This window comes from Erithacus rubecula (assembly GCF_903797595.1).
Source record: "Erithacus rubecula genome assembly, chromosome: 1".
In the NCBI taxonomy this organism is placed as follows: domain Eukaryota; kingdom Metazoa; phylum Chordata; class Aves; order Passeriformes; family Muscicapidae; genus Erithacus; species Erithacus rubecula.
In genome coordinates this window covers 83,690,946-83,714,440 of record NC_136658.1, presented here as the reverse complement: position 1 = coordinate 83,714,440, position 23,495 = coordinate 83,690,946, and the positions used below count along the sequence as shown (strand labels likewise).

Sequence of the window (23,495 nt, the reverse complement as noted above, 5' to 3'; positions counted from 1 at the left end):
TGTAAGTTGCATATCATAGAATGATTGAGGATGGAAGACACCTCTAGAAGTTATCCAGTCAAATCACCAGCTCAAGATTGGCCAGAATCAAACCCTGGAGGCTTTTTTAGTATCTCCAAAGCCAGAGACTCACAACTTCCCTGAGCACCCTGTGCCAAAGCTGGGTCACCCTCACCATAAAAATAAACCCTTCTGATGTTCAGAGGAAACCTCCTGTTTTTAGGTTTTCATCCATTGCCTCTGGTCCTGCCACTGGGCATCACTGAGACGAGCCTGACTCCCTCTTCTTTGTACCCTCCCTTCAAATGAGGGGCTTCACCAGGCTAAAGAGTCCAGCTCTCTCTGCTTCTCTCCACAGGAAAGATGCTCCAACCCTTTCACCAACCCCATGGCCCTTTGCTGTACTCACTCCAGTGTCCATGTCTCTCACAGAATTCCTGATGTGGCCTCAGGGGTGCTGATGTTTCAATGATGCTGTAAAAGTATTCCACAGTTCTTTTTGTGCTTTCTCTCTAACATTACAAATACGGTAACATCTGTAGAAGATATCAATTTTAATGCATATCTCATATTTCTTTACTAAATCCTAAGGAATAACAAAAAAAAACAAACTGTGACAACTGCAGAAATTTTTAGTCATTATTACAGTCACATACTCACCCCCTGATACTGTAAATGTTCTTTGTCACTCTCTGAATTTCCCCCTTTTCTTTCTGTCAAAGCCATTTTGTTCACTGCTGGAAAACCACAAGAAGAATAATTTTCCTCTTTTTTTTCTTTTTTTCTGGACTGACCATGAAACTTGAAAAAAAGTATCATCACCATAAGATCCATGTAGTGAGTCTGGTTTTGACCATCATAAGTACATGCCTGGCTAACAGAAGTCAATGACACATCAGTACATTTCAGAATAATTTAGCTCATTGCTGATCCTGTGCACTTCCTCATTGTACCTTCTCATCTCTTTCCAGCTTCAAAAGTCATCTTAGATTTTTCATTTCCAAGATACTTGCATATCATCCTTTCTTGTTCATTACAAGCCCAGGTCTCAAACTGTTTTAAAAGCTTCTTCTGTGATAATCTTGGAAGTGAATATTCTGTCTTCCATGGTAGCTTATGTGAAAAATCTTTATAGTGTATAGCAACAATCTTTCCTGCTTTTACATATGTCTTAGTGTTATGCTCTCTGTGGGAAGAAGTAGTACTGTAGGAATAAACCAAGCCTCACACTGGCATGAATCCATCTGTGGGGCCTCCACAGAGACAATAAGGTTTATCCAGAGGTATCTTTGGGAACAGGACTCAACACTGCACACAATCTAATGAAGTAATAGCAAAATGCAGCATTTGATGCTTTATAGTTGTAATGAAGCCAGCAATGAGTGAATGAACACTTGAAGATAAAACCCATTAATGAAAAACTGTCTAGTTTGCCATAGATTTTTAATTGAATGCTGAAAAATATGTATACATATATTTTATGCACATTTTTTTCTACTCCAAATAGCTATCTATAAGTCTGAATATCCATATTCAATAAAAACTTGCAGTAAAAGGAAAGAACTTGCCTGTTTGCAATCCTGGACTTGATAACAGTAAGTGTTCTGCATCTAATTTTCACTTTTTAAATCCACTCTGTAGCAAGTCTAAAGCTGAAAATCAAGTCTTCTCTGACAGTAAACATTTCCTAGGCTTGAAAATCTAAAAAGATTACAATTTGCAGGGATACCTGTATTAGAATACATCTTGTTCCTGTTCCCCTGAACTAGAAGATTTAGCTCTGACCTTTGCATCTAAGGTTATTTCCTATCAGAAAGTACACTTACACATGAGGCCAAAGCATGAAAAAGATAGATAATTCTTGTTATAAGAAAACCAGTCTATTTTTCAGTAACTTAAAGGAATGCTGTCAGTGTATCAAAAGAGCATCCTACATTTTAATATTTTATTTCTGTTTGGAGATATTACAGTAACAGCATGATTATTGTACCTGAAAGATTTAAAATTTCCCTTTTTAGTGAGAATAATTTTAATAGATATATAAAATAATTTAAAGTGCATGTAAAATACCTTTATATGTACCAGTGCATTTATTTCCTGTAACAATGAATACTATATTTATAATTATATAGATATAGATACATAGACATATAGATATGTAGATATATAGATATAGCAGTGCATTTATTTCCCGTAACAGTGAATTTTTTTTACTGCTATTCAAATCTGTCTCAAAAGACCCTTTAGTGAGTCATCCATACCAAGGAAAAATAAAATTTCATCTTGTGAGTATCACTATTGAAACAAAAAGGAATAAGTGTGAGGAAAAAATGTTTAAAAAAACATAACACTATACTTTCTACTTGTAAAATACACATTATATTTTTGAGTCAAATAATACAGAAGGGATTTTTATTTTATAAACTGAATTACAAAGATAAAGTAAACCTGCAAGACATTCAGTTATTCACAATCATAACTTTGTTATATACACAACTATATATAGAAAGAGCATAAGTACATTTGGTTTTCTGTAACATGCAAAATTCTCCACACAATCTAGAATCATTTCTATACAGACCTCTCACACCTATAAAATGTTCCCTCCATTTCCTAGACTTCTTCCATCAATCTAACCCACCATTACTCAATTGAAGGACTGAATAAAGTCCAATAAACACAGCCAGAATTCCAGACTGTACAGTCATGTACATTCTGAAAGGAAACACAGCTGTGGGCTTGTAGTTGCCCTGGTAGTGCAGTGCTGCTTTCCAAGACTGCTCACCTGGTGTTAGCTGAGTGTGAGGCCCTGGGTGTCAGTGGCATGTGATACCTCACCTGCTTCCAGAACTTGGATTTGGGTGACTGTGGGTGCACCGTGTGCTCCTCTTTCCATTTGATGGTACCTTGCTGCTTAATAATAAACCTGAGAGATTCCTGAAGCTTCCCATAAGACCCAATTGTCTCCATTTCCAGAAGGATCACCTTTGTGTCATTTTGAATGAGGGCACTGTATAAAGCAATGTGTTGATCATAAGCATCTTCTTTAGAATTAACTAGCTGGTGTGTCAGCAGGATGATCAACCGTCTGCTGTTCTGCATCCTCTTCTCAATTGCACTGGCTGCATCTAGCAATGTACAAGAAAATGAAGAGAAACTGGCATTTCTTTTGAAATTCTTTTGAGATTGGAAACTCCATTTTTATTGCTTTGTAACCAAACATAATTTCTATCTCGTTTGCAGTCTGACACAGTTTGTTTATTTATAGAAAAAGACAAAAAAACAACCACCAACCAAAGGGGATGAGGCAGGGGGAGAGAAAAGCAAAAAGGCCAAAACACAAAGCTTGCATTTCAACTGGGCTTCTTTTGGTTGAAACGTTAATATTTTCACTGCTTTTAAGTATTGTTAGGAATTTCTAGTCCAGTGACCTGGGGTCAAGTTCAGTAGATCTGACTGTATCAAAATTGTGTTCGATCAACAGTCTCCATGTAAGGAACTGTGTTGTAGCAAGTTTAATGCCTTGGAGATGATCTTGCAATACTTACCCATGGAAACTGGTCATAAGGAGACTTTTGGGTGACTTGCTTCTGAGAGGCCTATTTCCAGGTGGGGTTAAAGTTAATTACAGTTAATTGTCCTGAGTTATGTGTGCTAATTCATACACTAATCTGTGCATTGTGTTGCCCTTCACCCTGCTGGGGTAAATCTGGGCTCTCAGGGCATCTGTGTGTTGGCACAACTGAAGGTGTTTGAATTTCCCACTGCCACGTTAGGGACAGCTGATCAAAGCTACTGTCACTGTGATGCTGGGCCAAAACAAAGGAAGTGGGAGCCCAGCTGAGGAAATTCAACTCACCAATTACTTAACAAACCACCTGATTTGCAGATGCATCAGCCAGATCCATATGTACCCTCCTTTCCTTTGCTGGGGGTTGCCAGGCCACTGCAAGTGGTGTAAGTTTTGTGAGCTACTGGAGCTCCTTGTGCTGGACCTGGGAATGGTCTGGCTCAACAAGTTTTGCAACTTTACTTTCAATTTTCCCAAGGCCAGACAGCCCTTTCACAACTTTCCACGAGAGAAGGACATCAAAGATCTCAGCTCAGGGCAGATGAATGACACCTGGCCCAATGCAGATGATTTTAGAAATGTGAAATGTGAAAGGCACCAGCTTAGGCTTCACACCTGCTCACTGACAGAGACAGAAGATCTGGTCTACAGAAGAACCAGAGCACAAGGTAAAGAGACAAGTCAGCTCTGGAGGAGAACAGACAGCACCTAGGTGGCAGCAATGATTTGCAATAGTGTGGAGGGTGTCTACACAGAAATTAACACAGACTAATTAACATAATTTCGTCCTGAAAGACAAAAAAGCAGGAATAAAGCATACCAATTCTCTCCTGAACTAATGTTGGAAACTGTGTGAAGGGAAAATGGAACATCAGTGAAAAGAAGCTGAATTTCTTGTGACTCTAACACCCTTATAAAAGGTTGAAAACCTCTGAGTGGTAACAGCAAAGATGTTTCCTCAGCTGAGTTTGTGGGTTTCTCCTCTTCCTTGTCTTGTAGTCAGCCAAGCCAACTCACACATGGTTTGGTTGTGGCTTTGCCCAGGCAATGGCTGTGCAGTTTCACTTTCAAAAGAGCAAGTGTATGTTTAAAACAATCACACTCAGGGTCATGTTTCCTGTGCATTCTAAGATGAAAAGAAGTCTGTGCCCCTTCCTTACAGCTTGCTTTTCCTAGCAAACTGAAAAGCACAGAGTGCTCTTGTGACACCTGGTCTGAAAGAGCAGACAGATGGCTGCTGAGGAGATGAGCTTCAGGGTGAGAAATGTAGAGTGACCTCCTGTATGCTAAAAAGGACTAGAATCACAACTGGCTCAGGCTTGACAAGTAATTCAGTGCATCACCAGATCTGAAACTTACCTTCTCCAGGATATATATCTCTCCCATAAATACACAATTTATATCCACATTTATTTTCTAGAATATCTGGCATGACTTGGTAAACAAAATATTCCACAAAATTGGCTTCACTGTTGTGGTTTTTGGGGTAGATAACATATGCATCATATGTCTTTTCATCTATGAGACAAAGAAGAGAAAGGAGTATTGTGTTAACATGGATTAGAGCTGTCTATTGTAAAAAGTAGGAGAGAAATAAAAATATCAGTCACTGAAAGAGATCTAAGAAGAAGTCCTGGCCAATCTGAATTATGTGTATTATCTGTCACATGTTTGGAAAGTAAAGACTGTGCATATTTGCTGTTTTCCATGCTCAGTTGTTTTCTCCTGTGTGTGTGTAGCTTTGGAGAACGTGGCCTCTGTACTGTGAAGGGTGTATTCCAAAGTATATGCAGCAAGATTTCAACTGATCAATGCATATTAGCATGATATAGCAATGCAGCTCAGCATTTGTTATTTCAGTGATACAATTCACTATTAACAGGCTTTGTCTGTCAGTACAACATATTCCATTTAAATTTTCCATCTTGAAGATTTTATTCATCATTCCCTCCTGAGTGAAAATCCCACTCCTTAGGAAACAGTCTTATAATCAGAAACAAGTAAAGCCAAGTATTTATTTCATTCCTTGCTTCATTTCTCTAAAGTTTTTCATTACAGCATTTTTATTCTAATCCCAAATGTTTCTTTCTTTCTGGTGTAAATATCCTTTCTTTTGTTGCTGAGGTTCTTGCTCAAATCATTCTAACAACAGATCCTATGAAGAGCAGCTGAGGGAGCTGGGGTTATCTAGCCTGGAGAAGAGAAGGCTCAGGTTTGACCTTACTGATCTCCATAGTGACCCAAAAGGAGGTTGCAGACAGGGGTCAGCATCTTCTCCCAGGCAACCAGTGATGGGACGAGAAGACACAGTGCTAAACTGGCCCAGGGGAGGTTTAGGTTGGACATGAGGAAGAATTTCTTCATGGAAAGAATGATTAGACACTGGAATGGGCTGCCCAGGGTGGTGTTGGAGTCACCATCCATGGAAGGAAAGGCTGGAAATGGTGCTGAATGCTGTGGTCTAGCTGAAAATGGTGGTGTTTGGTCATAGATTGGACTTGATGGTAGCAGAGATCCTCATTGATTCTGTGAATCTGTGGTTTTATGATTCTGTAATAATAATGAAATGTCCATTTCCAGAGTTTGGTTAATTTCATCATAAAATATACTTATTATGGAAACTGTCCTAAAAATCATACTTCTTTCCTCTTTAATGAGAAGATAAGTAACTAGATCATCTGCAGGTATCTACCATGCACACATCTGTGGTAAGAGTCAGCTTCAGATTTAAAAATTGTCCATTTAGTTGGATTTGGTCTCCTAAAAACATGCACCTCATCATACCATTAGGCACTACCTGCCCTTCAGCTGCCCCCTGCAGAGGGTTCAATTCTCACTTAAACCCTAAGGCAGCTCCAACAGCACTGTTTACAGTCAAACAGCTGGACTCAGCCACAGATCTCCAGGTTTCATGTCTAAGATGGAGACTTGCATGTGTGCACTTCCACTTCATACAACTAAATGAAGATGTGTGAATCTTAAGCTGAGAGTAACCAATAAAGTTAGATGGGATGTATACCTCCAGAAATGTCTTCCACACTATTTGTATCTTTCTTTTTGGCCTACAAAAATTGTGTTGTTCTAACATATGCCTTTAACACATTAGCCATTGGGTTTGTTCCTTTGCATTAGAGAGCACATAACAAGTACAGTTAATAGCACTGTTTATCAGATTTTCAATGTCATTCAGTACTTCATAGCAAATACTTCCAATTAAAAAAACTACAAAATCAGGTCTGAATCTCTCTTTTATGTAATTCAGTGGTACAAAACCCAGGAAACAAGAGAATGTAAAGATCACTTACAGAGCTATGTATGACTTCTCTTTGCTAAAGGTGTAACAAAGAGAATAATCAGGTTCAGGTATCATGAGTTAGCAGCTATCAAATAAATTACTTTATCTATTATTTGTAATTTTCCTTTTTTTAAACTTTCATTCTCAAATCTTACTTACCATCCTTGACTGAGTAGGGCTGGAATATCTCCCGATACAACAGGACAATATCAACTCGGAAAGACTGGTAAAAGATAACTGAGACTGCTATTGCACCAAGCAGAACTAGACATCCTGTGATCAGGAGGACATTAGGAAGAACCCCTGCAAAGTAGAGGAATATATTGTTAGCCACAGAGAAGTTAACCCATGTACTGAAGCTTTAGCCTCATATTCTTACTTCTGTTGCAGTTTTCAGGAGTTCAAAACAGATATGACAAAACTTTTTCCTTCCCCAGCTGGCAACACACAGACCCCTGAACTAGAAGCATATTATGCAGTATATAATTAATATTCACTTTGTTGAATCCAGATCTACTTATGCTAAAAGCCACAACTGACAATGATGTTTAAGTATTTTGTAACTTTTAAAAACTGGGTTTAAAAACTTTTAAAATCAAACAACCATTTTGTGAGAAACACCTAAGCCTATGCATGAAAATCCATAAAAGGACAAATGGAGGCTTTTGGCATGATTGCACAAATAGGGCATGTGCAAGTAATGAAATCTGCAAGATAAGAACTAAGATAGCACTAGACAAGCAGGAAAACAGAACATGTCCCAGTCAAAAAAAAAAAAATAATAAACTATGCTGCAGCCAGATGATGTTTTCTTCTGCCTTTTCTGTTCAAGAGGGTCAAGAAGTATGTAATAGCAATGGTAAGCAAGAAAAGTTGGGAAAGAAAGGAGCCACCCACTTTAGTTCCAGTTTTCCTCATGGAAAAGCTCTAGAATCTGTCCATCTTTACCTCAGAGATAAAGACTTACAAAAGATAATAGATTAAGTCTAGATATATGGAAAACATCTTCTACATTGAGGGTGGTAAATCAGTGGAACAGATTGCTCAGAAAAATTATGGACGCCTCATCCCTGGAAGTCTTCCAGAACAGCTTGGATGCAGTGCTGAGAGATTTGGTCTAGTGGAGGGTGTGCCTGAGAAATTCTGCTGAAAAGGTATTTCAATTAAGAACTTACAAATACCTTTTCCCTTTCCCTGGTAAGATGTGAGGTAAACTTAACAAGATTTGCACACTCTTTACACTTCTTTCTTTGGCATTTAAAGGGAAAAAGAAATAGGCTTGTGATGGAGCTTACCTCACCAGAACTAGATCAGGAGGAAACACCTCCCAATAAGATTGGGCAAGAAAGCAACCAGTTCCTTCTAAAGTGAAGTTTGACCATATTTTTAACAGTGTCACATGATGCCTATGAAGGAACTTAATCCTTGTTTACCCCTTCAAATTTTAGTATTTGAACCATTTTCCTGCTCAATACACACACACAAAGTAAAGAAATCCTTTTCACTACCCAGAGGGACTGACTAAGCATCAGTGTGACACAGTTTCTTACTGATGCATTTGCTGACAGTGTGATATCATAACATTACAATTACTGGTGCATTGCATTAAGTCTCTATACACATTTAGAGAAGAAACAGTCTCAGTTACAAACCTAAAAAACGCTGTTTATATTTGGGCTTGCACTGCTTAGACCAAAACTGGGAAAGAAGCCATGTGGCCATGTAGTTTGTTATATGTCAGACAAGAGCCCTGGAAGAGCAGGTTCAATTCCCAGTAATGCTGGCTTAGCCTCTCATTTCTCTGGAATAAACTAAGGAATGTTCAGTAACTTAATTTCTTAGTCAACATTCAGCACAATGGGGGCAATGTGACAAGCCCCCAAACAAGGCTGAATAGATCCTGTTGTTCCATTTGACTTTACTGTATCACTTAGCAGCTGAGTTAATGAGTAAGCCACCTTCTATTTATATGCAAGAGCAATGGGAATACAGAACTATCAACTCACAAAGAATAATACTGGAAAGGCCAGAGAAAACATGTCAGAAAGCAACTTTTGAAGGAGTTCCTGACAAACTCCAGAAGAGCAGCAGTATTTTCTATCTTTTCTGGCTTCTAAGGCAGATGCACTGCCAGACAGTGAAGGCAGAAATCTGGGTGTAGAGTTCCTGTCCACATCAGTCTACAAAACATGAGCCAAAAGGTTAGCTTTAGTTATAAACATCTTTGAGGAAGAGCTGATGCTGTGTAAAAAAAAAAAATCATTAACAGGATAACAACTAGCAGACGCAAGTTGTGCTGTGGGAAACACTAAGGAACAATCATATATTTGGATTTTTTCCCTGTTAAATACAAACACACAAACAAAACACAAAAAAAAGAAGGAGTGTGCACATCTTTATTACACATTTACAAGATGAGAGGCACAAGTGAATCCTATAGATTTTATTATTTTGAGAAACAAGCAGCTTTGCTTTAGCAGAAATATTGCAGAGCTGTGTAAGACTGAGTGAAGAAAGCTAAAGCAGAGCACAGCCACTTCTGGACATAGCATTGCTGACACCAACAGTGCTGAGGAGCAGAAGCAGACACCTTGTCAACAGCAGCAGCAAGGACAAGGGCACAGATATCCATACAAAGAAGGCAGCAGAGAAAGCAGGGTCACAGTCAAAAGCTTTCATGAGCATTTACTGAAGACCTATGAGTAAAAAACAAAATAAGATTTGTCTGTAACAGAAATTAGATTCAGTGATTCATGGGAAGAATACAGGATATTCTATATGCTCTCCTTCATCTAGTCTGCAATATGGGGCCAACAAGGGACTGTTATTCATCTTCATTCCTTCTCACTGCAAGTACACTCCCACACTCAGGTACTTCAGTGCAGAGCTAGTGTGCTTCCAGTTTCCTGAGTGATGCTGCACTCAAACTCGCCTATCCAACCAAATCATCTCCTGACATCTTCCTGCTGGGTGCTATTCTGCTGTCACAATTCACCTACATCCCTTCTACTCTAGGCTACAGCAAGGAAATTTGTCTAGGCTTTGAAGCCATGATCCTGTAGAAAGTCACGAGCAGTCGAGAACTCAGCAGGACATGGGTCTGTGCACACCCTGTGATGACACTACACTTGATTTTACTCTTCCCACCACTTTCTTAGAGAAAACAAATCCCTGTTAAAGTTCTTGCATTTGCTTTCTAAGCCCTTGAGGAAAGAGAGTAGTTTTAGATTACGTATTAGGAAGAAGTTCTTTCCTGTGAGGGTAGTGAGACACTGGCACAGGGTGCCCAGAGAAGCTGTGGATGCTCCATCCATCCCTGGAAATGTTCAAAGCCAGGCCGGATGGAGCTCTGAGCAACCTGGTCTAGTCGAAGATGTCCCCATCCTTGGCAGGGGGTTTGGAACTAAATTATCTTTAAGGTCCCTTCTAACCCAAATCATTCTATGATTCCATGATTCTTGGTGGTTCAGCATATCTGAAGAGATGAAAAAGGAAACAATCATAGCTGCTTCTTGAGTCTTCACAGACAAAACAGCATTTTCTGCCATAAGAATCTGATTCGGAGGTGTTGGCAACAGAGCTTAGAGATCTGGCTATTCCTATAAAAAAAAAAATTCCTGAATCAACTAAGGATTATCCCTGTCCTCATCATTTACTGCCCTGGATTTTCATTTTCTTTCAGGTACCACTTGAACCAGGTATTTAAAAACAAAACCAAGGGAAAGCCTTTGAAGTGCTACTCACACCTCTGTGTGGCACACAGAGGGAACACAGTGGCACTCAGAGAAGATGAAGAGTGATTTTGAAGAGGTGATTCACAAAACATTCAGTCCAGAAAGGGCACTACAGTGGATGTAGTATAGTAAAGAAGGCAAACAAACTGGCAAACCAGCAGCTGAAATCCTTGTTTTTAAAGTTCACCTATCTTCTGCCATGCTTTCACACTAGAAACAATAGTTTGATTTGTCACAATGGAGAAAGATCCTAGAAACAGGATATTCTTACCACAGAGCAGGTTTTGTTTCTTATTAACTGAAACAAATAATAAAATAAACTCACCAACATATTTCAAACTAAGTGCAAAGTGTAAAGAATCAAAATGAACAAATCCTACCCCCAGACTGCACTTTGAGTTGCAATGTCACTTTGACTCTTGTGTTGCATATGATGTTCAATGCTATACATGTGAAACTTGACTGCAGATCCTCCTTTTTTACTTCAGTTATATTCAAAGTTGTTTCTCCATAGTATACTTGATCAGGTCCATTGAAACTAATAGAAAAAGAAAGGGCTGGTACCATTAGTTTCACTGGCTAGGCAGTTTGCATAGAAGAAAGGTTATTCTGTGTTACATGCACTTACAAATTAGATTCTTCATGAAATCTTGAAAAACCAAGGCTTTCCACTGGGATGTTATTCACATCCCATTTGACAGCAGCCAGTGGCTCTTTCTTAATCCCCAGGCGGGCCTGACACTTCAGAGACAAAGCAGCACCTAATCAAGATACAGAGGTGTAAACACTCCTTGATGAAAAACACAATTTTATTCTTTTCGTAACAGTTTTTTCTACAAATCTTCATACAACTTGTGAGTTTTGTCATAACAATTTTGACATATTTTTCTGAACTACTACTGACAAAATGATACATAGAAGAGACAAAAAGAAATAGTAAAATTAATTTTTCAACAAATGAGCTAATAACGCACTAGGGATTACAAAAGGAATTATTTATATTTATTATGATGAAGGCAATGTACCCTTTACTTGTGATGCTTGACACGTGTAATCAGCTAGTGAGGAACATAGAAAGGATTTGGTGGTTGGCACACAAATGTACACAGAAATAACCTAATTAAACTTCAGTATATATTATTTTACCTAAGACTTGTGTGCAGCCTTATCTTGGATTTTATTCAAGCTGGACAAAATTAGAGTAAACCACTCCAAGCAAAACCAAAACAGGAAATTACTTATTAAATATTTCCCATTAGGAAATATTTATCCCAAAGTAAGAGTCATCATTGCCCCAAAAGAAAGTATAATTAAAACATGTCAAATTGCTTCCATGTAAGTCTGCATCTAAGCAGGTCTTAGATAAGATTATGAAATCTTATAGTTAGATCATGAACTGGTATTAGGGAGCATGGAAAAATCTCTTCTTGTAACAAGGAGTAGCTCTAGTCACAAGAATAGTCCATCCTTCCCTTTAAGGGGTACCACCAAGCAGTTTCCAGGCATTTAGCCACTGCCCTCTCTGAAGTGGATGGAAACTGTCACCTTTTAGCTGAGATGTAATGATTCACTCTGTGAATAACTTAATGTCAAAATAACACATCAGTTCTATTTAACTTCACACCCCTGGGCCTGGAGGGAATTAAATCTGGTAAATATTATGCAAATATTAAATATTTGCATTTGGTGCAAAACTGTGATGAAAAGTTCCATCATTACATCTTCTTGAAGATACCCAATGTCTTGAAGTGACTTTATGATCCTGTTATAACCTAGGCCATGGCATGTCCCAGCCTAAATCCACAAAAAAACCTCTTATAAATCTGTGATCTCTTCAAAGCAACAAAAAGTTTTACTGTTTAATATTACTCTTTTTTGTGCTAAAAAGTACTTTACCTGTTAAATAAACACTTCTCTCCAAAAAAATATTTTCCCCAAACCAGCAACAACAACAAAAAAACAAAACAACTAAATCTGTTTCCTAAAAAAACCCATTCAGAAGTTTCCTCCAAAATTTACCCTAAACCAAAACACCCATGTTTCCTAGACCATTACAAAATGTTAATTTAAAAACAACTTATAATCTTTACTCACCAAGCTCTGCTTCTACTACCTCTTTATTCCTTGGAAATATGATTTCAGGTCGTAGAGGTGAGTATTTATCTTTAGAAATTAAAGAGGAAAATAAAGCACACATAAGCAAGTTGTGAAAATGCATTTTGTAAGATAAGGTTTGTAATCTGTACAATTAATATTTTATGATTGCAAACATGATTGTAAACTAACAGTGTTTCACATACCTGTTGGGATCATTTGGTTTTATTCCTACAACCAAATATCTCCAGGGCATCCATACATGTTAATATTTTCAGTATTTTCTCCCTATCTATTTAATTTTTGTACACAGAAAGTAAGGAAAAAAATAGGTTTTGAAGTATTGTTTTAGCTGAGTGGGGGAAAAAAAGCAAATGCTATTACAGGCTTGTGTGTTTTCCCAGCTGTTTTGGGGGTTTTTTTAAGAGACATTTGAAAAATTACTCATATCCATTATGTTAAATAGCTAAATGTACTTTCATGCAGTATCTGAACTCCAAACATACTGCTTTCTAACCCTTTCCTCATTAAGCTTTTCCATCTCAATGCACTTCTGTGAAACCCAAAAAAATCTGTAGGAACACATTTCATGCTTCCCAGACTGACTGGATATGATGAAATAGAAGTCAGGAGAGAGCCAGTAAATTCCCAGCTATCTGACTATGCTAAGTTCTCAGCTGCCAGCATTCAAATTCTCTGGAAAAACATGGATGTGCAAGGCAACAGGAATGTATATCATAGTTCTCTAATAATAATAAAACAGAACAGCTCCACTCATCTGATAAGGTCTTATAAAAACTCAAAGAAGTTGTCATTAAGTACTTTGAGTTTGGCAAAGCCTGGAGCAGACATGCCAGACCCAGCCCAGATCTCACATGTTATGTTGCAATCTCTTCTTTCTGCATGGATTTCAAAAGAAAGTTAGATAACTTCAAGATCTGCCTGGATGTAACAAAGGATTTTGTAAATTGGAATGCCTTTGGGCCAAATAAAACCCAGAAATTTTTCTTGTGACCCAGGGAGAACAATAATTGTTAGGCAGAGAAGTATCATGTAAAGCATGATCAGGATCATGTAGAGCAGCAGATAGAAAAGGAGGAAAAGCACATTTCTCAGCTACTGAACTAGGTCTCTGCTCAAATCTATCTCCTGTCCCACTCAGAATAATCAGAACAAACTCTGCTACTGAGATCTGGGCACAGCAGAAAACCTGCATCCAAGGCTCCCACCAGCTGTGTGCCTCCCCAGAGCAAAAAGGCCTGATGCTCAGTCTGCAAATAGACATTATTTTTTAAAAAACAAACTAACTAACTAAACAGCAACAAAACAGCCACATGAACCAAACTGAAGCCCTCCACCACCCCCTAAGATAAGAGCTTTCTGAATATTTTTCTACTGATCTGACTGCAGAACTGAAGAGGCATTTTGAAGTTTTGCAAGTTGATGCAATCTGAAACTGCAAATTGCTGTGCCTTTTCCTGACCACCATCCAAATACAAAGCCTCCCTGAGAAGACTGCATCCTAGAGGCAGCCCAAAGTCCACATACCTCAGTCATACTGGCAATGTTCAAAATCACAAAGACATAGTAATCACTGAAATCCATCCATTTTCTATTTATATATATAAATACCTTGTTCATTTTGTCTCATTCAAGACAAATTTTAAAAGTTTTTTCAGTCCTACTATCAAACAAATGTTAGAGAGCTGAGATGGAGCAAGAGGCATTAAGCTGTAGGCCGTCAACACATGGCTGATCTAGTGATCACCAGACAATCCTCACTAGCCACAAATCCTGCTGCCCTCAAAAAACAGAAAGCAAAGCATTGTGACATCCCACTGAGGAGACCCTTCATTTCAGAAATGTGCTACCAGAGAGCTCTTCCAACCACAGCACCTAACCAGAGTCATCAAAATCTTTCAAACAAAAAAGTGAATGAGACCAGGTCTGACTTAACCCCATCTTGCTCTATGAGGCTGACCATCCACAAATTTCACCTAATAAAGCTGATCTAAATCTTAAATAACATGATAAAACAAACCAACCAAAACTCTTTTTCTTTTTAATGCTCTAAGTTCACCGTAGTCTTTTTATCTTAGCAAGCTACAGAATTACTGTCTTACCATCACTGATGAAAATTCTTGTTGCTGATACATTAAACACATTTCCTTTATGGGCATAAATAAATTGACAAGTATAATAACCATCATCCTCCCTTCTTGGATTCTCAATATAAATATATTTTCCTTCCTTCAAGTATCTCTGTCCCTGAAGAGGTTTGCAGTCCTGGAAAAGAAAAATGTGTTTGGTTGCAAAGAGCGTTTCAGTATTCTGACCCACACTGGCACTATCAGGGTTTTATTTACCTTATACCACTGGACAACAGTAGCATTCTCATAGTTATCAATGGTAGGACAAGTAACTCTTCCTCTTCCAGTCTCATTTGCGTAATTACTCCGATTTGGGAAACATCCTCCTGGTTTGTATGAATGCACTTGCACACTGTATGACTTTGTGCGATTCCTTGAACTTTAAAAATGGAATAAGATATGTCAGTGATTGCATTTTCATACTGGATATATTAATGCTTATAACAAATGTGTGTCATCCTATAAATGTGGATGATTACTTCAGTCACAGCTTGATTTTAATGATCTGCCATAAAAATAGCAGTTGCAGGGTAAAAACTTATGAAAAAGTCATCATTTCCACAAATTATAATTAGAATATATTACCAAAACATATTTTCATGCCAGTTTTTCACCTTCCACTTTCCATGTGGTACTTACAAATGTGTTACACAAGTGTAGTTTCCAGAATCCTCTCTAGAAGTTGGCAGAAACCAAAGCAAGTTTCCTCTGGAAAATACTCGTGATCCCTCCTCTTCTGCAGGAATTATTTTGTGAGTATCCATGTGATACCAGGTGATTTTCACAGCTGAACTCCGTTTGGGACATTTTATAACTAAAGCCTCACCTTCCATAGGATTAACTGCAAATGAACAAAAGATTAAAATCTCAGATAAATTAAACTTTTGTCCACTGAGACAGAGAACATGGCATTCCTGGATCAGTAGGCCAGTCATGTCCCTCCACTCTCCTTGAGCTTTCAGAGATGATACATAGCTAACTTATTTTCACTAGATTGTTTTTAAATAAAAATTTTGTTTACCTTGAGTTATGGAGCCATTTGTTTCCAAAACCAGTAACTAATGTGGGGGAGGTAAATAAATAAATAAATAAATCCCTATGTTCTAAACAGACACACAGTAAAAAAACAAGAGGACTTAATTGAAAATATAGTGATTTCTTACAATGAGATTACTATGTAAATCTTTGCCGAAAATACTGTTTTTATTCAAAACACGAATTAAAACACAGAGAAAAGTACTGGCTTTAATGTAGTTCTCTTTCCTTACTTCAGTATAATGAATATTTATTTATGCACTAGATGAGCTTTTTTTCTGCCTTTTTAATACAGACAAATGGAATTGATTTTTTTTTTTTTCCTGGAAGAAAAAAAATCTCAGAAGAAGGAAGTCTGTAGATTAGATCCTAAGGGAAAAAAAATAAAATCAAAACACAAAAAACCAGCTTCTCTCTGAAGTTCATGAAAATGGGGTGGGAAATAATGAAAGTGTGTGATAGCATGAAAGGAAGAATCTAATGAGAAAGTGGAAAGGTGAAAAGATACCAAAATAATTGAGACAAATAAGAAGCTTATGAAAGTAAACCACATGTGGTCACATATAAGAAAATTTTGGGAATAAGACACTAAATTTTTAATATTTTTTTAACTGAGTGTACTTCTATTTTTGAATACTGAAATTGGTCCAGAGAAACTAGAATCAAGTAATTTTGATAAATACTTAAGTTCTCAGGTACCTGAATAGTGTACTGGCCACTGAAAAATATTAATCTGAAAGTTAAAAGTTATTGCATTCTGAGAAGAAAAAAATGGGAGTATCAGCAAGGATGGTGACAGGACAAAGATTGAGATTGGCAGAGGAGCTGCAGTAAATAAGGGAGCATGAAAATGAGAGTAGATAACCAAACAGCTAACCAAAATAGACAATGTCTATTAGAAACTACACTTTGCAGAGATGGCTTTAGACATGCAGGTGCACAAATCAGGAGGTGAAAGTCTCCACATGATGAACACTTCTGCTCTGGCTCTTTCTAAAGAAGTGGTCCATCTCCACTTATAGATATTGTCATCTTGCTTATTAATTTGGGGCTCCTAAATTAGCCAGGTATGAGTAACCCCAACCCCATCATTAAACAATTTTCCCACTCACAAGCCTTGCAAAGACACTGGGACATATCAGGGAGGTCAGAAAAGGCAGCATTGCCCCACCAAAGGTGGAACATATTGGAAATACAGATTTCTTTAAGGAAAAACAGTGTGGAGAGGGAACACATTGAAAAAGAAAGGCCTCATCTAAACATAATGACATCCATGAAAATCATCTTGGCAAATTCTTCAGCAAAATTTGACATCTTAATAAATCTAATTTGCTTGAATCTTAGCAGTCCTATTGTAAAATTGACAGTATGTATAAATATTTAGAGATCACATCTTCCAGAATTTTTCAGAGAAATTAGCATCTCAGCTAGTGAATAAAAGTACATGAGTGCTGTGCCACACTGTGTCACTGGTCAGAATTATATAGCTGAATCAGTAGAGCTGGCCCATCAGAAATTATTTACTGTTCTGGATGTCCCTCCTGTGTGGGGAAACATCATTGTTACACTGCATTTTTCAATTAACACCCCCAAATTTAGGACACTGAAGAGCATCTGTATGGAGAACAGCACCCATTTCCACCCCTGACTCAGCAGAGTGCATATGCAATTGTGCTGCTCAGTGCAATTAAAGCATGCTCTTGGAGCCTGTGCCCAGCTGGGACCTGGAGCACCAGCTACTCTCAAACTCTTTCAAGAAGACTCTTTACTTTCTGTTTGCAGAGGTGCCAGTGGCAGAAGCTGAACCTAGGGTTGCTGACACAGAAATGGGCAGTGTTTGGTGAACTCACAACCTTAGGCTTAAAAATAAAACCACCAATTTGGAAACAGCCTACACATTTCTATAGAACAAACCTTATCAGAAAGTATTTTTAAAACATGACTTACATGTTTCAGATGTCATGGAAACTGAGAGGAAGGCAGATAGGAGGATCAAATCTATATGCCCCATCATATTTCTAAACTAAGAAGAGAAACGTTGATATCTTAGAATATACACAGACTGCATCAGAAATGCTGTATCAGTGTACATCAGACAATTGAACAGAAAATTATGTCATGCAGTGATTAAACTGCATCATGTGAGCTTCTCTGTAGTGTGTGTGTACATTTTTCACCTTTGTCATGATTTTATCTGTTCTATCATCATTGAAACTACAGCTATGACTCAGTTTAGTGGGAGTCAGGGAATTCTCTATCATGGTGCTCCTCAGACAGAAGACTCTTTAATTTGCTAGCTTTACATTTTAAAGGAAGACAAATGTACATTGGCATTCTCTTCACAGTCAAGTGCAGAGAAACTGTACCTCAACTTAGAAAAGGACAGATCCTGGGTTTGAAAATGTATAGTCTGGTTTTGAATTAAGGTTACATCTGATCAATTGCTTAGGTGCACAACACTTTTTTATCATTTTATGAATGGGGAGTTATCTTCAGTGACAAGTTCTCTAGGTAAGTGCTTAGTAGTAAGACCAAAACCAGATACATATCACAAACAGTGCTAAGCTGAAGGGGACTTGAAGAAATGTACTGGAAAGGTAGGTAAAGGAGCATAATATTTTACTTGGCTAACAGCAGCAGGGCAGATTCTTCTGTATCTTACTGATGTTTAATTTGTGTCTAACTGATACACACCAGCTGTAATTCATACCTCACGGTGTGGCCCAAAACCTCTTCAGCAAACCCCTTCAATTAAAAAAACTGTCCATTTGATCATGAGCAGTAAATTGACCTGATCCAGGAATATCTCATAAAACAGCAGGCATGCAATCCAGCTATACTACGTAGCCATAACCATTCTACTCACCATTAAGAAGTTTTGAATGCAGTTCTTCACTGCAGATCACAGAGCAGTGAGTTCTCTTGCCATGTATGAGTAAGCAGCAGTAACAGGGTCCTACAGATAGCAGACAAGTTGTTTTCAAGTGAAATCAAGTTGGAAAGGAAATATAACCTATCTTGCAGATAGTGAGCACAAGGGGAGAAGTGAAAAACAGGCAAGAAATGTAAGCACTGTCATCACACTGACTGCAAGGAATTTTTATTTCAGTGCCAAAAACTTCCAGACTAAATAAACAATGACAAGACTTATCAAGTCCTATGTTTTTGCCAAGTCTGAATTTCGGAGCAAAATTAATTTTTGAGCTTTCAGAAATACCATCAGCTTTGCATTGATATGGATAGTTTCTTCTTTTAGAAGGTTTAATAAAATCCAGAGGTTTATTCTTAAACTCTGAAAAAACAATAACAAAGCTTAGTGCTCAAAGAGGAACGTGAGAATTTCATTGTCAGCATCATGCAGAGATATTCACAAATCACTGGAAAAATTAGTTTTAGACCAAAAAAAGCAGCATCTCAGCATTAATGACACAGCAAAGCTGATGCCATGCCTTTTATAGGAAGTGAGTGACCAGTCTGGAGAAATATTATGTATGAAGATCTTACTGCTTTCATTATTGCTGGAGAAAAGCACCTCATACAAATGCAAATCTATTGACATCTTTAGTTTTAAGGAAACCTTAGGCCAGGTGAACAGATTTTTAGAGAGTACTTTCCAACACTAACATCAAGAGTTTTGCCCTAGAAGGAATTAACAAGGTGGCCCAGAACAGGGTTCATGAGTGAGTTGGGACTGAACAGACCCTTAGGAGAAAGAGATACATCACAAAATGAAAAAATGACATTCACAGCACCAGAACTGTAAAGCATTCAGCTTTGTTCATCATTTAGAAATGAGGCTTTTTTTACAGAAGTTATTTCTAACACTCATGATGCCTTAAATTTTAGCTTTCATATTTTCCAGATTATGTACTGCATTAGTATATAACTCTGAACTTCATATAGATTATTAGCAAGCTCTCTTCACAGCTTAGTTAAACAAAACAATCATTTTCCAGGACTGAATATTGAAAGGATTGAATTTCTAGGATTGAAAAATCCTTTTCCAGGAGAACCAAGGACACCATTGCATCTTCAGGCCCAAAAAGTATAAACAACAGTGAATTGAGGAGGGCAAAGTGGGAGGATGGGACTTCATTATCTGGAGCTGTAATTGGACAATTAACCCCAATATGTAAATGGACCAAACCTTCAAAGGCCTTTTAATAAATACCTGCTTTATTCCTTTAACACTGTCTAGCCTCTCTTCCAGGTGGCCTCTCAAGGCACCACTAGCAAGGGGCAAAATTATCCAGAATATTCCTTCTCTGATGGGAGCATTTTCCCACCAAGTGTTTGGTTTTGTCACAGCAACTTATTTGCCCCCAGCAGAGTATGCCATGGGTTATGTTTACTGCCTTTCTATTTTTTAGAAATATCTTGTTTAAGTGAGTGGTACCTCAGCAAGATGACAAAAACTAAGCTGATTGATTTTTAAAGAAAAATCATTTCATAGACTAAGTTTGGAGTCTTTCTGAAATGAAGGGGTTTTTCTTATTTGATTTTTTATTTGTAAGTGTTCATTAAGAATTTAGCCACAAGTAATACCACTGCTGGAGACACTGGCAAGTCCCTTATTGCCAGTGCTATTGCAGCCCTAGAAAAGGAAGGCTGGAGATTATCAGAAAGTTGCAAGGATATGTGCTTTCACCATTTTCGTGATACATCTTTTTCCAGGAAGGGAGACAGCCAATTACTTACTCTCACCAACTTTTCTACCAAGTGCCAGAATGATTCAGGAGTAATAAATTCATCATTTCATATCTCCATACTTGGCAGTTGTTGCAATTAACCTGATTACTGAAAAAATATTCCTTTGGGAGACCCTACACATACTGGGCTTCCAGCCTGCACCAAAAGAATGCAAAATACTTGAGCTGAGATGCTCCCCACCAAATTTGATTATTTATTGATTTTTCCCTCCATTTTTAAGTTGTTGTGTATCAGTAGCAGTTTAAGTAGGATATTGGGATTGTGTGTGTGAATGTGTACAATATAAAGGGCTCTAATAAAAGAGGAATGCACCCTGAAAATTAATGCAATTAAAACGTGATTCTGTTTGCATTTTCCAGAGTCAGCAGTAAACACCAAATTACCCCAGAATGAAGTGAAACAGAGGTTGCAGGTCCAGACAGAGAACAGCAAGAGAAGGACTGATTCTACAGTGCCTTACAGCTTCTTCCTATATGACTGTGTGGTATGAGTGCAAGCCTAAGCTCTGAAAATGAAAACTTCAGTGTGGTGCTGAAAAAGCACTGGATCCAAAATTCAAGATAACTATCTGAGTAGGTCAAAACATAGTTTCTAATGATCCACTACCAAGAGGTGAGAGAAAAAGGAACTCACTGTGCATATTGCAGAAGCAGTGCTCTGTGGGGCTTAACTCATTGCCTCTCTGAAGGCAGCTGTGTTAGCAAGATATTTATGATTTTCTTCCCAAAATTTTATTTTCCAATAAAATGTTTAGAATAGTGTTTATATAAATGACAAATATCACCTTGCATACTAACCAAACCTGGAAATAGTATTGCAATTTCTTCCCCCAAAAAATGAACAGACTTTACAATGTAAACACACCACAAAAGAGCAATTTTTTACTGATATATACAACCCACACACTTTCTGGAAGTGATTTTCAATCTTCTATCAATCCAGAAAATCCATTCTGACTGAAAATGTCCTGTTAAAACTGCAACAGTAGTTGCTGTTCTTATTCCAGAAGTAGCATTCACAAAAATTAACAATTACACTAGTTATAGGTGAAGGTGTAAAATTTAGGAATTTCAGTATTAAAACATGGAATTTCTATAATTGATAAACACATTATTATTAAAAAAAATATTTTTAAACAAAAGAATACATAAATATGCTAAATTCTGAAAAGTTAATTGAAGAGTAAAGATTTTCTGTGTCTTTGACTAATTAGTAAAAATATATGCCAGGAAAATAATGGCAAAATCCATTTCTAAATACACTTCACTATAAGATAAATTTTTATGTTAGTCTCAACACTATTTGTCTATCATGAAAGCATACCCACTATTTTAATCTAATATTATTTCTCAAGATAAAGAATCACTTAAGTGAACTGAAATAAACTTTCTTATCAAATACTTCTATTATTTCTTTTTAAATGACAATAGAAAAATTTGACCTACCATTTGGAAAATTAAGAAAGCAGAGAAGTGGCTTGTTCTCTGTGGATGGGTCTTTTGCAGAGGCTTGTCTGCTTAGCCTGTACCAGATATGTAAGCTCTTTTTATCTGTGAGCTCTTTTTATCTGGCTTGGGCAGTTCATATCTGTAGCAGCAAGATAAACAGCTTCATTCTGAGACACCTCCCACTGAATAGAGCAGAACATGGAAATTACTGTAGCAATTTAAGTACCTATAAGAGATAGCATCTTAAAGTTCCAGTTAATCAGATATCTTTTACCACTAGCAAAGATTTCCTTTATTGTAAGTTATTCCTTTTTAGCACAATTATAGAGCAATAAATCTGCTGGCTGGGGAGCACAGAGAGGGGACATCAGATGGCAGAAGGTACTTTGAAACAGATATTTCCTGAAAACAAGTAACAGCCTTGTGTGGTCTAGCTAAGCAGCAGCTCCCTGAGAACAGTTTGAAAAGTCTCTGGAGAATCAGGAACAGATTTTAATGAAGGAAACTGCTTCACTGAAGCTAAGTTGGTCAAGGAAGGTGCTGAAAAAACAGTTATCTGCACCATGGGTTAAATTAAGTCTCTGAGGGAAAGAAGATTTTATCCTATGGTCATTCAAATTTTTGTTTCCCTTCCCCGGCAGAGTTGTGAATTCCATTTGTCCCTTCCAGTGTTCCTGGGACTCTACTGTTAGCATGCAACAACTCCACATCAGTACACAAAGATGTAGCAATTATATGCAAAACTCTTACCCATGTAACACCCATGATTTCCCCAGTTCTTGGTACAGCACTTCCTTTGAAGTGGTCTGGGGGTTGCACCTCCCATATGACCAAAAAACCAAAAAAAAACAAAAGTAAAAGAGACAAAAAAAGAAGCCAACCCACCTGCAACAACGAAATCCCACAATGTTTGGTCAAACAGTTCGGAGTCCTACCTTCAACAGCTCACAAATTACTCCCTGCTCAAGTTTTTGAGGTTTCATCAGAATCAAGGTCTTCTTCATTTCCTGATGTGAGAGACTGAAGAAAAATTCCAGAGTAAACTTCTTAATTCAGTGGTGGGTTCAATATCCTCTAACCACAACATCAGGTTCACCTAGGGAAAGTTAAATACATTCAGGTCAAGCTAAGTTCAATTGCCTGGACACATAAAAGGTTATTCTATCACAAAGTCCACTGAAACTTAGATCAAGGTGCTTATAGTCACTCCATACCTCAGAAGAGCCCTTAATCACATAGTCTGCTCCCCATGCCCAGGTTGCTCCCAGATCATGATGCAGATGGGAAACTGAGCTCCTGGCTACAGAGGATAGCTGCCAGCTGAGCAAAAGCCATTCTGCAGCTTTCCTAAGAAACTAAAATCAATGTTGAATGCATCATAACTTTGGGCCCATCTTCTAAAACAAAATCCTACTGATAAACTCATGGAAAGAAAGGGTTTACAGAAACACCTCAAGA

The 23,495-nt window shown here is 37.7% G+C and overlaps 1 protein-coding gene across 4 annotated transcripts; it reads right to left on the bottom strand.

The window, feature by feature from the left end:
• Positions 1-627: 627 nt before the first annotated feature.
• On the bottom strand, positions 628-23,118 carry LOC306806213 (interleukin-1 receptor-like 1). 4 transcript variants are annotated; one of them, XM_079314725.1, is made up of 13 exons: positions 22,973-23,118; positions 22,035-22,219; positions 18,746-18,835; positions 17,827-17,902; positions 15,484-15,685; positions 15,061-15,223; positions 14,824-14,980; positions 12,695-12,763; positions 11,229-11,361; positions 10,981-11,138; positions 7,026-7,169; positions 4,931-5,089; positions 628-3,128 (listed from the first exon to the last, which is right to left on the bottom strand). In XM_079314725.1, the coding sequence occupies exons 3-13, from the start codon at positions 18,746-18,748 to the stop codon at positions 2,782-2,784; spliced, it is 1,611 nt and encodes a 536-aa protein (XP_079170851.1). In that variant the 5' UTR covers positions 18,749-18,835; positions 22,035-22,219; positions 22,973-23,118; the 3' UTR covers positions 628-2,781. The 4 variants fall into 4 exon arrangements, with proteins under 4 accessions (XP_079170851.1, XP_079170850.1, XP_079170852.1 ...); XM_079314724.1 differs by having other exon boundaries at positions 14,818-14,980; positions 22,973-23,117; XM_079314726.1 differs by having other exon boundaries at positions 14,818-14,980; positions 17,827-17,897; positions 22,973-23,117.
• Positions 23,119-23,495: the final 377 nt, after the last annotated feature.